At 53.2% G+C, this 15,257-nt stretch overlaps 1 protein-coding gene across 2 annotated transcripts in view; it reads left to right on the forward strand.

Moving 5' to 3' along the window:
* Positions 1-6,345: 6,345 nt before the first annotated feature.
* SH3PXD2B (SH3 and PX domains 2B) overlaps positions 6,346-15,257 on the forward strand; it is a 79,210-nt gene continuing 70,298 nt past the window's right edge. For both annotated transcript variants that reach the window (XM_074883896.1, XM_074883897.1), the window contains exon 1: positions 6,346-6,462. In XM_074883896.1, coding sequence (XP_074739997.1) covers positions 6,391-6,462 — 72 coding nt within the window. In that variant the 5' untranslated portion in view covers positions 6,346-6,390. The remainder of the gene's footprint in view (positions 6,463-15,257) is intronic.

Genomic DNA, 15,257 nt, shown 5'->3' on the forward strand with positions numbered 1-15,257 from the left:
TGTCAGTGCAGGGGGGAGATCTCTGCTTGCTCCCTTGGGTTGATCAGAAAAGCTCCCACCACCTCTGTAACCAACCACAGGGCCTGTGTGGTCTTTTTTTTTTCTGCTCAGACCTTTTTACCTGCTGGTTTAGTTACAATTTCTTTCATCCAGATGCTCTACGCCAAGCAAGGACACATGGTGCGCAAGGGCAGCTTTGACGTGAGCCCCCAGAGCTAGTGTGGTTTTTTTCCCCTCATTTTTGGAAGGTTGCTCTGGAGTCTGCCAACTCCTACCTTGAGTTTCATGCTGGAAATGACCTTGTTACCAGTGTCCACCCAGGTTAAGTAATACTGCAGGCTGTGAATTCAGATGGGGTGCTGAAAGGGAAAGGGAATTGGTACAGTAAGTTGTTGCTGGTGGGGTTTTAAAGAGGCAGCACTTTGGTGAGAGAAGGACAAGAGCAAAGCATGAGGGTGCCTGTGTCCTTGCTCCATGAGATAGTAAGAAACGAAGTAGCTGAGGATGCATAATTAGCCATCTCCTTCGTTTACATGTACCAGGACTGCACTCTCTCCTAGGACACATCGGTCAAAACTAGCCTCACTCAAAGTATCCCAGTGAAGCAGAGGATCTCATGGGAGTATTTAACTTCATCTGCATGTCCTTGGCAGTGCCTGAGGGGAGCTTCATCCATGAGGATACTTACATTTATAAATATATGTTGAAAGTACTGTTTATATTCCAGAAATAACTGTCACTTACCATTCTGCCCTGGTGCAGTGCTGAAAACAGAGCAAAAGTAAAAATCTTTCTTAATTTTTAAAAATAGAGATGACAGGCCTGAAAAGTTGCTGGTGCTGCAGCAGCTGTAGCATTCTCAGCTCTCCTCATTACCTCCTCTGTGCTTTGTGTCCTGTCACGTCTGGGCTCCAAGCTCCTCTGAGCTGCCCAAAGGCTTTTGCAGCGTTCCTGCTGCTGATGGGGATGATGAAACTCCCTGGAGGAAGAAAAAGCAGGGCAGGCAGGAAGAGTCATGGAGTTGGGGCTTGTGCCTAACTGCCTTCCTCCTACGGCTGCATCTGCTCTCCCTCCCTCGCTGCAGGAGGAAAGCTGGAGGTGAGCACTGCTGTAGGCACGTCCTTCAAAAGTCATCTGCACCCTGTTAAGCCAAATGCTGTTGCATGTTCTCCTGATGCACTGGACAGTGGTTTAATTCACCAATTGCCAAACTACCCACCGCTTGAGCAAGCCAAGCCTCTGCAGAGCCTTGCTGATGGGGTTTGTTGCTGCCCCTCTCCTGAGTGGGATGGGGCTGGGTGGCAGGGACACATTGCCCTGGCACCCCACCTGCCCTCACAAGCACCCACTAGGACTCCCCTGGGCGTGGTTTCCAGGCTTGCAAGGGATGCAGGGATGACGTTTGCTCTTCTTTCTCTTGTTCACTAGATGGCATGCACACTGAAGCAGCAGCCCTGGGGTCTGGAGCTCAGCTGCTGCCTGTACAAGCGCAGAACCAGAGCTGAGCTGTCCCATTGCATTGAAATGTTTGCTCACTCTTTTTCCTGGATTCGTCATTTGCTATGGCACAGCTTTCACCAGATCTCTGCTTCTCATCGGTGCTTCAGTATTTTGTCTCCTGCTCCAGCGTTGTCCTCAGGAATTTTCCAGGGCTCCATTGCCCACTGGCACAGGTGTGCCAGGACAGTCTCCCCCATTTGAGGGCTGAGCATCCCCTCCATGGCATCTGCTTCTCCCTGCTGCCATATCTCTGTGCAGGATGGGTGAAATCTGCTGCCAGGATGACTGTGATGGGTGGTATCCACACCACACAGCTAAAACCTGCAATACTGCACTCAAAGCAATGGAAAATCATTCCTGGTGGTGGCTAAGAATCAGTGTAATCCAGCACTGGTGATACAGTGGGTAGTCACTGCTCTGCTGGGCTTCAGCTGAAAAGATTTGCCCTCTGTTGTGGTAGGACCATCATTTTTGACTAATCTTTGTGAGGGATCATGGGAAAGATGGATGCATTTGTTCTGTTCACAGGGAAGGACCGGGAACATTTAGCCACCTGGCACACAATCGTAATTTTTAAATTAAAAAGCAAGCAAGAATAGTGGCCTCTCCATGCCAGAATGATTGCAGATAGTGTTTCCTCTGCAGTTCAGGGCTGACAGTGGGACACTGCTTTCTCATTCTATTCCATCTCTGACACCTGACAGACCTCAGGGATGGCCCAGCTGTGCCCAAACAGCTGGAGCCTGCTCACAGCCAAGCAGAAACCCATTTGCACATCTGAGCTGATGGCTGGCTTTTCAGAAGTCATTTGCCCTCTTGCTTTAAATTGCTCAGCTGATCCTGACAGAGAGGGAGAACACACATGAGTTGAGGAGATCTTGACTCTTGAGTGGGTGGTGAGCTCTCCTGTGTAGTTATTTTGTTTTGCTTAACAATACTTCAAACTTTGGTTAGGGCAGCAGGAGATGACTTGTTTATCCCAAAACTCCCCTCAGTTGCACCTGTACCCTTGTACCACCTAACTGCCTCGTAGGAGGTGCTGCTGCCAGATCTCTGCTGCTCCTGCAGCCACACCACCAGAGGTGTGGGCCAAGCACAGGACTCCCAGGTCAATCACAAACCCCTCAGTCGGGCTCCCTTAGCAAATTCTTGGCAGTTTCATTGATAAATTACCAAGGTGCAGTAGAGCCCAAGCCAGGTTGTACATCTCCACAGCTGGCTTCCCAGCGTGCCTCTCTCCAGAGGTGATCAGGTCAGCGTGCAAAGCTGCGCCCCGCTCATCTCAACAGCTCTCGTCAGACTCGTTAATTAAACACAGGAGCCATTTTGCAGCATTAGCTGTGGTTGTCTCCAACTTCTCCTTGTTCCTGGATGCTCATAAGCTGTCAGGCTGCAGCCAGAGCCCAGTGCTGCCAAGATCCAGGAGCAATAGAGTCACTTCAGCAGGTCATGGTGCTGGGGAAGCGATGCTGATGTTTAAGTGCTTCCAGCTGATTTTTGTGCAGCTGCTTGGCTCTCTGTCAGCATTTGTAGGCCTAGAGTGGGTTTATGCTGGAAGACATGGATAAAATAATCCCCTGTGTGTAACAAGCTGGTTGTCTGATACACATGATTTATACCAGATAGAAAGGAATGGCCCGAGAGCCCAACAGCATGTGGCAGTCATGGGGCCACATCCAAGACAGTACACTGAAAGGAGCTGGAAGGGTAAGGGCGGGAGACCAGGGTCGCTGGAGCAGGTAGGTCCAAGATGCTGTGAGAGCTCATTCGTATGTTCTCCTTTTGCTTTCTGTGTCACACATCTCTGTGTGAGGACCTAGTGCACAGGGAAATCAATTTACCAGCAAGGGAATACCCAAAGTTTTCGTGCACCCCTGAGAAGGGGAGGTGTGCACAAAGCTTCCCCAAGCAAAGCACCATCTGTGTCCCTCTGGGCTGCTTCAAGTTCAGGAGTGAGGTGTCCTTCAGCATGTCACAGTGTGGTGTTCGTCCTGTCTCTTTGGCGGAAGAACCACATGAAAGGAAAGGGGGAGGCCAGCATGAAGGTCGCTGATGAAGGTGCACAGCAGTATGGTGGTCCTCAGCAGCAAGAAGACCTTGCAGAAGGGGACTGCAGGGAATGGGCATTTCAGCTGTAAAAATGGGCAGAACTTGTGTCCTTACACCAAATCCACCATCTGCCTCCATGCTAAAGTGACAGTCTGGAGGAAGGATTTCTGTCCCCTCAAGTCTGTGGCCAGTATGAGATGACAGAAACGTGAGTAGGGATGAGGCTCCTTTCAGAGCCATCTCATAGACTTCCCTGCTTGTTTTCACGCTTTGCTTCTGCTGTTGGTCCTTACTGTGCTGGCCATCAGGACAGCTCTGCCACCCAGCTGGAATGCTGTGCAGGGTCCAGTGTGCTGGGGGTGTTGCAGCTGGTGGCACCTGGGAGTCTGGCTGTTCATCGGCTGCTTGTTCGGCACCCCCACTGTCCTACACCATCCCTCTGTGCTGCAGCTATCACTCCTTCAAAGCTAGACCAAACATCTGGCAAGAAAACATGGTTTAGTCTTTTCAGGGATGCTGCACCTATAGGTCAAAATGCTCTCTGAATTGCATGTTCTTGATTTGCTCTTCCCAGAGGGTTTTTTTTATTTTTTTTTTTTTTCTCACAGACTGATCCTAGGGTTCATGGATAGTGAGTCCAAGGCGTCTTGATGGTGGACTTCACGTTAATGTACAGATGGACTGGGCAGCAAGTTGATCAATCTGGCTATGTTGTTTTCAGTGCATGAGGGGTGTAGAGCACTCCTGTGAAACCAAATTACCAGGCTGCGTCAGACTAGCTCTGCATACATGCAACTAGTGTCCCGAGCAGAGACACCCTCTCCCCAGATGCCTGGCAGCCCTGCAGTCACTGCTAACCAGAACAAACTAGCACCTGAAACAAGAGGGAGGGCTGCAGCCATAGCATTCATAACTCAGTTGCCTCACTTAATTCCCTTCACCTTGCAATTTGTCATCTATTGCATTATGTTTAGTGTGTCTTTATGTGGTTTCCATATCCAGTTACCTGCTTCTTTTATCCCTGCGATCCCCTTGCCTGGCCTTACAACCCTTAGCTCTTCAGGTTACATCCTTCTCTGTGTTGCTCAGTTGCAGTGCTCTCAGCTGCTCTCTACCTTAGTTTCTCCTTTCAGCATGTGAAGACCAGTAATTGTTTCATTCCTCTCTTAATCCTCTTTCTCCAGTGTTCCACATCTCCTCAATGTACACTTCTTCTCTTACCAACATGATGCACAGCTGCTTTGGATATTTTCCTTGCCATCCTTTGGAGGATTTGTGCATCTTTCAGGGCTTTTAAAACCAGTAAAACTCTAACTGCTCAAGCCTGGGCACTCCACACAGCATTAAAAGCCACAGGTCTGCTGCCTGTTGATGCTTTCCCAGGCTTCAACTCTTGATTAGCACTTCAAGGTCCAGCCCCAGCATCCCTCATGAATGTCAGGGCTTTTCTGACGGGAGAGTGAAGGGAGGGTTCTTCAGGGCCTCTCCATGGCCTCTGCCCACCTACCTTCAACATGTGTCTGACTGAGGAGTGACAACAGGGCTGGGGCAGAGAGGGAGAGATGTGCAGCTGGTCTACAAGTAAACCAGCCCTGAAACAGCACGTCAGCAAGTGTCAGGGAGGCCACTGGTGGCGTGATGTCCCTTTCTGACAACCTAGCATCCTTCCTGTGGCCATCTCTGCAGGGGCACTGTGGTCTTGGGCTTAGCTGAGTGGGAGGATGATGAAGATGAGCCCTTTGGGAGGGCAAGGGGGTAAATAAAGCCTGGTAACCTGCCTGCACCTCCATTAATTCTCTAGGGTGGTTGTAGCAAAGTTAACAGTATAAAAAGGAGCCACATTTAAGGAGCTGCTAAGGAGTGAGATGAGTTGTTTATGATTAAATTAAATTCATATGAAAGCTTATGACCTGCCAGTGCAAGCCTTGAGTAACTTTATAATGTAATTAAAAGCCCAACAGGGGAGAGAGCTGTGGTTATGCCACGTGTCGAGGAGCTGCTGGGAAGACGGAGGCCGTGGGTGGTGCTGCTGTGGAGAAGCGCCTGGTCACTGCCTTGTCTCCTCTGCTGCCCCAAGGGCAGAGCTGGGCAGGGAGCCTGGCTCCAGGGGGTGCGCTGCCGAGGAGAGAGGTGGGGTGCCCTGGCTCAGCGCCCAGCTTCCAGGCGTATGCGGGTTGTCCTGAGTAAGGCAGTTCTGCTGATCTGACCATACCAACTGCCAAGAAAGCCACTTTTTCCTGCTCATTCCCTGGCTCCTTTAGGGATGTGGTTGTTCGTGGCCAAGTCAGCCAACAACCGCCTTGGGGGCTGTTGGTACGGGACAAGAGCGGGGTGAACAACCAAAACCTGGTGATGGAGCCCACGCACAGGATCGCCATGCCGGGCAGGATGGGCAAGCCCGGGCCCCCCTCGAGCCCCCTCCCCACGAAGGGCAAGCAGCCAGCTGCTCTCCCTGAAAAACTCTGCGCTCGGACACAGCCGAGCCGCCTTCCGAGCCGCCTTCCCATTCCCATTCCCATCCCCATCCCCATCCCTCCCATCCTCATCCCGGGGTGGGGGGGCCGCGGGGCCGTGCACCCCCCGTCACCGGCCGCGCGTGGGGCGGACACGAGTGGGGCGGGCGGCGCCGCTCGCCCCTTTAAGCAGGCGGCGGTGGGGCCGCCCCGCCGGCCGGGATAGGCCGGGGCGGGCCGGGGCCGCCTCCCGCCCTCGGCAGCGGGCGGGCGGCGCGGCGGGGCTCGGCGCGGCGCTGCAGGCTCCGGTCCCGGCTGCGTGCGGCAGTGCCTCCCCCAGCGCCGCCGCTCCCCGCCTCGCCGGGCTGCGAGGGGCAGAGGCAGAGGCATGCCCCGGCGGAGCATCGCGGAGGTGAAGGTGCTGGACGTGCAGAAGCGGCGCATCCCCAACAAGCACTATGTGAGTGCCGCGGCTCGGGGCGCCCGGCCCCGGGCGAACAAAGGCCGGGCGCTGCCGGCCCCGCTCCCCCGCGGCTGCCCCGGGGCGGGAGGGAAGAGGAGGAGGAGGAGGAGGAAGGCAGCGCTGCCGGGTCTGCCGCTCCCACCCCCGGCGTCTCCCGTGGGGGTCACCCGGTGCCCCCCCTGCCAGCGAGGGGACGCGCTGCCTCTTCCCCGTGGGCCCCGGCTACCGGCGGGACATCGCCGCGCTGGGGGGGCAGCGCCGGTGGTGACCCTGTGCGGTTCCGCCGGAGGGAAGCGCCGGGAGGTGCCGGTGAGGGGCTGCGGGCGGGTTTTGCCGGCGGGGCTCTGGGGCAGCGCCCACCCGGGAGGAGGAGGAGGAGGAGGAGGAGGCGTCTCCGGGGCAGCACCGGGCTGCGCCTCCGCTTCAGCGAGGGAGCAGCGTTTGGCCGAGGGGCTCTGAAACCTGTTGGCTGCAGAGGCCCGGGGCAAGGGACCACCCGGCTCCTTCCCTCTGCGCCTGGGACATCGCTGCCATCCCTGGGAGGTGTTCCCTCGGGTCCCCTGCGCCCCGTCTGCGTGAGCTGCTCGGGAAGCGCCTTCCTGCATGCTCCAGGGCATCTTCCAAACTGTTGTGGGTTTGGCTATTTTTGAAGGGGTTGGGTTTTTTCCTTTTTTTTTTTTTTTTAATTAAACTTTGGTGTGCTTCCAGGCATCCGTGGAGACCTTGTGGGTGAATCCTGGCAACAACTGTAAAACAAAGACCAAAATGTTCTTCCTGCCCCATTTGCCTTAGGCTGGGGTGACCCAGTGACACACTGTTTGTGGCACATTTGGGTTGTGATGATGTGCTGTTCACTCCAGCTGGAGTGTGTCATGTCAGCGGAGCCAGGGTCCTTGAGTTTTTGGGAAATTGGGGCTTCTCCAGGTCACCCTGGCTGGATTGTGGCAGTGAGCAGCAGTCTGAGGAAAATAGAGGGCAGGCCAGCTCTAGCCAGGATGGAGGGGAGGGTAAAAAGGACTGTTACCCTCTCCTTGTATCCAAGGATGTGGTGTGGCTGCTGCAGCCCAACCCCTTATCACCCTTTCTTCCTCTCCTGCCCTGCCTGAAGCTTTATCAGCCTTGGCTGAGCTTGGCCCCAGCTCCAGACGTGCCCCTTTCCTGCTGTGTCCATCCCAGACCTACTCATTGTGGCTGGGTTATCATCCGATCTGGAGGAGTGCGTACGTGAAGAGGTTTGCTGAGCTGCGTACACTTCTGTTTGTCTTGGCGCATCTGTTGCACCGTCGTCAGGTCCCGTAACAGGGCTTGCCCAGGATCGCCTGCAGCTGCTCTTCTGCTCTCCCTTTGGGCCTTCTCGTTCCCTTGCAGGGGTTGGGGGCTCCGTGCGCCCCTCGGGACCTGTGTCCCCGTGGCTGGCACGTGCACCCCAAGTGCTGGACGTGATCTGTTCTGCGCACCGTCCCTGCTCACCCTCCACCCGCACAGGCGAGGTGGGTGGAGTTGGGCATAGCACAAATAATCCCTGTGAGGCTGGAAAACTGGGACAGAGGTGTTTTTTAAAAGAGAGAGGTATGTCGGGGCAGCTGGGTGGGGGCACCGGAGTAGAAGCTCCCAGGGCAGTGGGAGAAAGCTCATGACAACCAGCTGTGCAGCCCGGCTGCTCGGCCGCCCTCTCCCTCCTCAACTGGCAGCTTGAGTCCTCTTCCTCTAACCTTCCCCTGTACTTGTCTTGGACCAAAACCCGTCAGCATGAGCCAGCACAGCTCGCGGCGGGGCTGAGCCCAGGGAGGGGCAGGCAGCTTGCAGGCAGCAGCCTCCCCAGGGCAGCGCTGGAGTGAATGGGAGCACTCGCCTTGTTTGAGAAAATCAATAGGAACTAGACAGATTCACAAAGCTAGTTAATTATATGGAATCAAAACCTTTTTTTTTTTCTTCCTCCTGCAAAGAGAGGGAGAGGAGGGGCAGCGAATCGCGGCTGAGTCATCTTACTTTAGACTGTATCTGCTGGCATGCTGCAAATCCGAATCAACCACAAACTGTACGTGTTAAACCTTTGCTCTCTGCCTTCTCATTGCTGACCATAAATGTGCTCTCCTCCATCCCCTGAGGCAGCCGCTCGCTCCCCAGGGAGGCTGGAGGAGCACACCAGCTTTTCCTCCTGTTGCCTCTGCGCTGGCCTGACCGGCAAGTGACCCGTACTGCTCGGGCTCGGCCTCCTCTCTGCGTCGGCGAGAGGCTTTTCTTTGCCGGACAAAGGTGCAGTTGTGTTGGCTGCAGTGAGGCCACAGCAGAATGTTGTGAATTCCAGTTTCCCAGAAAAGTGAGATCAAACCATTGTTTCAAGATCCTTATTGACGCCTGTGGTGGGGAGGGGCTGTAGGAAAGGCCAACTCTGTTCAGGCTGGTGTCGTTTGCCCACCACCTTGTGCAAAAAGAGTTGTGTTGCCCAAGACAAAAACTTGAGCTTTTTTGGATCTCTGATTTGAAGCAGTAGAGACAATATTCTCCCAGACTGTGGGCTTGGGCTGGGCAAGGACCCAGCAAGGTGTGAGGAAGGGTTTGGGTAGCTGGGTGCCAGCTGGAATGCATGCTGAGCTGAGTGTTGGGATTTAACTGGGGACCTGAATGCTGCCCCATGCCTTTGAACATGTGTGTGCCCGTGAACAGCACTGGCTCAAATCCTGGTGCAAGGGAGCATCAGTCCGGCATGCTGCTCTCTCGGATTCTCACAGTATGTCTGATGGCCCTGCTCTTCTGGAAGGACATGCCAGGACAACAGTGTGCTTGTCCCATCTCCTGTCCATCCTCCTTACTCTGGTGACAGCCCAGTACCTGACCTGAGGGCATGAGGAGCTGGGTGGGTTATTCAAAGGAAGCCCGGGTGTGCTTAGAGGCGTTTGGGGGATAGGAGAAATGGGAATGGCCTCTTGACTGCTCTCCTTCTTGGTGAGATGTTAAAGCCTTGGTGGGTGCTGCAGTGAGCACCGCTAGCAGAGGTCAGGCTGAATTGCAGTTAGCGGGGCTGCTCTCCCCTTGCCCGCTTCCCTCCTTGCGGTCAGCCTTGTGCTTCTGGAAGGCTCTTGCTGCCGTGTGCTGGCGTGGTGCGAGGCCGACACGTCTGCTCCCGTTCTTGTCAAACCAGCTCCATTCACACATGTGGAAGTGCTGAGAGGGGAAGGATAACCCAGCTTCTTGCTGTGAGTGATAGGGGCCTTGAATTTGCTCTGCTGGCTGTGAAACTGTATCACACTGTGGTGCGGTGGCACCTCCTCTCCCGGGCTGCTGACCTCGGCTGTTTCAGCTGCACTTGTGCTGCTTGTGTCTTTAAGCTTTTTTCATAGGTAGTACCTGGAAGGGACAGTGAGAAATGATCCTTTTGCAGGTGTTCATCGCAGGATGCACTGCTCTGATCCTGTTAAAGGAGGAAAACCAAGCTCAGGATCTCAGCAGCCCACTGTTCAAGTGAAGAAAGGGACTCCCACCCTTCAGGCAGTGGCTGGAAGGTTCACCCTGCAGTGACATTTCCCATACAACCCTATGTTAAGTGATTACTGCTCATGCCCCTCAGGGATGCTGCCAGCAAGGGCTCCGGGGCCATGCTGCAAATCTGAAAAGGCAAAGTCTAAGAGCAATGGTTAAAAATAATCGTTCTGGGCGACAGAGTAGCAGACTGTCATTTCTATGGTCTGGCCAAGTCTCAAATTCTGATAGATGAATGTTTATTCAGAAAAGACCCAAAACAAAGCCAGAGTTGAAACAGACTAAATTTTCCTTTAAAGGACTTCACGCGAGATCTTTTTATAGTTTTGTGTTTGTTATTCTCTAGTAGAAGTCTCCAAAATAAAGCTTTTCCCTACTAAATCCAGATTTTGGTTGGTTTTTTGGCCTCAGGCAAGCTTCAGGACCTTTCCTTTTAATACAGCTGCAATTTGTGTGTTTTGTTCTATGTGTTAATAACAATGTCATTGAATTGCATCTTCATTTGCATCATCCCATCCACCAAGAACGTTTCCATAGTTCATATATTTTTAAATGGTTGCTCCAGAGCACAAACCAAAATTATATATATACATCCGACAGGAAAGAGAGAGCAGCATGCTGTTTGGTTGTGTTAGTTTATTGGAAAATATGGACTATGCTCTTGCAGGACTTCCTTTCCCAGCCTCCATATGCTCACACGTATCACTTTGAAAAAGGGAAATTTAAAAAAAGTGTGCCGCATTTATTTCGCAAGCTCAGTTCACAAGATTGCAGACTTTAAACAAGGTGAATACCTGTGTGTGTTGAACCACCTCATTTGTGGCAACTGCCTTGCAAAAGTAATTAACTGCGCGTGTTGGAGTCTGGTGCCTAGATGATAGCATCTATAGAGATTTTAAAATAAGTTTGATGAAAACCACATTCGCAAAGTAAGTGTGTTATATTTTTGATGTGGAATTTGTGACGGGATGGTAGGTGTCTTCTCTGCTCCTGTTCCTTGTGATGATGATGAGGCCATTTGTGGTTTCATTCATTGCTTATCTGGAGTTGATTGTGGAGCATTTAGAGAAGAGTGCTTGAATGGCAAGAGGAGGAGGGCTACTGATCTACAGATTCAGTTATTTTTTCAGTGCCTGAAGAAATGTGTCCCGTGGACCTGTGTGTCATGGTCGCCTGGTCCCGACTTGCCCAGCGGGAGCAGAGCTCTGTTGGGATCTGGTGCCGAATCACCTCGTACAGCTGCGTTATTTCTGCCGTGGTGAATCATACCGGTTGCTTGGCTTAAAAAGGATGTTGGGGGATGACTTCCCCCCTGCCATGCTCTCTGGGGAGTGTGACCGTGCTTCTGGTATGGTGGGAATGTCCTGTGGGGAACCGAAGGATCTGGGTGAGTTTAGATGTAGGGAGCAGGAGGTTAAAATGAATAGTGTGAAATCCATCCAGGGTCTGGTAACTAAACTAGGAATGCTAGAGAGCAAAAGTGAAACCAGAATATATGAAGCAAGGCTAAACCCAGGAAGCTGGAATCTCTGCCTCAGTGAGGAGTTTCTAAGAGTCAGTGGCCTCAAGAGATTTGAGGGCTTTCTGGGCATCCTTAGTGGTGTTTTGCTGCCGTATCCTGTGGTTCTGCTGTATCTCATCCCACTTTCTATCAACTGGCCCATGCTCTCCTTCTTGAGGCAGGCCACAGGCAGGGCATTTGGAGCCCACAGCTGGTACAAATTTGGACCTGTCCTTGTGCCTGGCCCTGCTCTGCCGCACAGCATTACAGAGCAGACCAATCCTTCCTTCCCCCTCACCTCTCAAGAGAATTGGGACTTAAGGGAACGCTGTTGGCTTTGTGGATGAGAACCAACACTCAAACGCAAACTCTCCTTTGTTTTTCTTCCCTAGTTGTGTTACTTAAGGCTGTTGAAAACTTTGAATGTGGCAGTTTAGTGGAAGGGCCAAATCCTGCCTGGCACACGGCCATGGAGGCTGATGCAGCTCTGTGTGGAAAGCTGGTGGTTGTACACCGTTCCAGCAGTGAACTTTGGCACCAAGGCCATCCATTGCCTTTACCCACTCGGAGGTCCAGTGACCTTGATCCCTCTCAGCTTTGTCTTGGAGGTATCTCTGTCTTCTGGCCATTTCACGTAGCAGTGGGTAATAGGAAACAAATGAATCCATATGTTTGACCTTCAGCGTGACTCAGAACAAACAAGAGGGTGGATATATTGTATGGCTGAGGGGTCTGCACTGCAGCTGAGTGGGGCTCAGTGGGTTGTCCTTGGGGTCCCTGTGCTTGGCATAACCCTCTATGCGCACACTTCATCCCAGCAGCTCTGGCTGTGTGCTAAGGCAGCGCTGTGCCCTGGCAAGCTGTACAACAGTGGAGTGAGAAGAGCTGTCCCTCACTGGGGTTTTAGGGAGGGTGCAGTCAAAGGGATGAATCAGAGCAAGGGGAGGTAGCTGCTTTGTAGTCCTGGGTGCATGGGCAGGTTGGTTTGGGTTATTTGCAGTGGCGATGAGGATGTGCCCATCCTCGTGCTGTCTGCATCCCCGTTACCCAGCTCCTCCCTGCAGCTCTGACTTGTTGCTTCTACATCTCTCCTCTGCTAGTCCAGAGGGACCATGGCAGCACCACCAATGCCCTGCAGTTACCGCTGGGATTGCTTCTCCGTGCCTTTCCCAGTGCTGTCTGAACCAGCCCAACCCTTCTCCCAGCTCTCCCCATCCACAGACTGAGTTGGGGGCTGGCTGTCCTTCTCCCCCTCCCAGCTTCAGTGTCCTGCGGCGCGAGAGCCCCCACGCTCCCCTCCCCGGCCCTGCACGCCTGCGGCAGTGAAGGCTGATGGAGAGGGGCCAAGCACAGCAGCTCACCGCCAAGAACTTTCTTTGTTTCTAGCCACCTCCCTCCCTTTTTTTCTTTTCCTCTTACAATTTCCCACTCCCTTTTCTATATTAAACCCCGCTCTGGTTTGGCTCGATCCCTCAGCTGCTTCAGTTTCTCTTCCCCTTTGAATTTCTCGGCGCTCCTTTCTCCCGGCTGCAGCCGAAGCCTGGGTGCGAGGCTCTCACATCGCTTCCCTGTGTTTCGGAGCGTGGGGGAGCACGGGTGGAATAGAGAAACTGATGCTTTTTTCCCTTCTACTGGCGAAAGATGCTTTAAATATGCGGAGTTTTCCACAGAGAGGTTTATTGTACATAGTCTCCCTGGACCCGAGACCACACAGGCTCAAACCCATTGGAAACAGCTCTGCAGACAGCTCTGCCTCTGCTGGAGGCTGTTATGTCTGGCTTTGCCATAGGAGCTCTGCTGAGTGGCTGGGGACCTGCGCTGATGCCCGTTGGTGGCAGGTGGGCATTGCTGTGTGTCCCTGCAGCCCTGTGGAGTTGTCTCCCCAAGTGACTGTGGCGTTGTTTTCCACCCTGCCTCTGGTGTGGCTGATGTGGGAACAGGAGAGTCTTGGTGTGCGGGAGCTCTGGACACAGGGATGCTTCGGGCCTGGGGAAGAGCCACCCAGGGTGGGTGGGCTGTGCCAGCGAGGGCTGCTGGCGGGTTGGTGGCTCACAGGGCTGTGTTAGGATGGGTGCGCGGCTCCTGGGCTCAAGCTGGTGTAGCTGGGTGGTGCTGAGCTCGGTATGGACTTGCTGCCCCGTTCGGCCATGTGCTGGGTGCCAGGCAGATGCTCACAGGCCAGCCAGCAGCTGCCCTCTTCCCCAAAGCCTTGCTTGTGGGCTTTATATGTGCCCCTCCCAGCCAGTATGCCTTGCAAGTCTCTTTGGAAAACTTGGGAAAATTCCTGTGTGAGGAGAGAGGCTGAAACTGTAGCTCTAGGTTTTTCTGCAACCTCAGTCTGCCTTTTTCCTACTCAGATTTAAGCAGTCCAGGCCGCTTCCCAGGTTGCGTTTTGTGCATGTCCGTAGTGTGTTTATGCAAGGAGCCCAGAAGTGATTCTTCTAGGAGGTCACACGGCCTCATGTTTCAAGAACGGGAAACTGTTTCTGGTTTGGGTTTTTTTTTTTTTAGTATCTGTTCTTAATTCCATTGCCTCAAGTCAGCCGCTTGAATCATCTCCTCTCTCTAGCGTTTGTATGCAAAAATGTGCCTCTTGGGGAAAGTGCAAGACTGAGGGCTTGTGAAGGACTCCAGAGTCCTCTGTCCCTTTGGGCGGTGGAAGTCATCAGGAGCCATTGCTATCTGCAGCACTGAGGCTCTTTATCAGTCCCTGGAAAAATACTTCTGGGATCTGACAGCTCTCAGCACTTATACTTTCTACTTCATTTCTTCAAGAGGAAAAAAACATAAATATATCTCTGGCTGCCCTTTCAGATAGAAATAATTTGTGCTGGCTTTTTGTCCCCTCTGTTCTTGCACTCCAATCCCTGTGACTCTGACCGTTCTGGATGTGTGTCTGAGCTGGCTCCTTCATCCTCCCTGCTCTTCGGGTGATGCCTGGTGCTGGAGCTTGCCCCTCACCTGGGGTGCCATCCTCCCCAGGCGGGATGTCCTGGATCTCCGTCCGGCGTTTGCCTGCTGCAAGTTGCCAGAGAGTTTCCCCTGGGGCTGCAGAGCCCTTGTTGCTGTGCGAACTGACTGGCAGCTCTTGTTGACAACTCTGTTACGGTTGGCCAGGTGCCATTTGCATTTCTTTTAGCAACCTGTCATTTTTTGACAGTTCCCTTATGAAGGTTTTCAGTCCCACTTTCCACTGGCCCCTTCTCCCTCTGAGCTGCCTCTCCAGAGATGCTGGGAGGGGAGAGCAGTGGCAGGCACAGGGTCATGACGGAGGGATGCCACGGGGACCGAGCTCATGATGCCTGGCTGGGCGGGCTGTGATATCCCCTGTGCCTTTTTTCCATCTTTATATTTCTGTTCAGGGCTCTTGGCTTCTAATGTGACCAAGGAGAATCTTGGGCAGTGGTGGTCCTGATGGTAAACTTCTCAATTAGTAATTTTTAAGTAGTTTGTATGTGACCAATTACTTGTAAGTAATTGGAGAGTTTGGGGGCCCAATCCCTGCGGTGTCTGTCAGAGTTTGGGCTTTTGCATCTGCAAGTTTCAATTTTCTGTGAAGGATCTGGTCTGCTTCTGCCCTCCAAGGGATAGGAGCACGGAGAGCATTTGGCATTAATGTGAAGTGCTCCTCTCATCCGTCAGTAAGCAAGATCCACCTGCACCTCCCAAAACTGTCCCCGTGGCCTCTGTAGCCCCTGGGAGTGGTGGACAGGTCTTGTTTCCTTGCTTTGGTCTTTGCTGAGACTCTGACAAGGTGGTCCCGCCGGGAACTCCTCTTGCTGCAGTGTGGGACTGCAGTTTCATGGCAAAG

This window comes from Strix uralensis, chromosome 14, assembly GCF_047716275.1.
Source record: "Strix uralensis isolate ZFMK-TIS-50842 chromosome 14, bStrUra1, whole genome shotgun sequence".
Lineage (NCBI taxonomy): Eukaryota > Metazoa > Chordata > Aves > Strigiformes > Strigidae > Strix > Strix uralensis.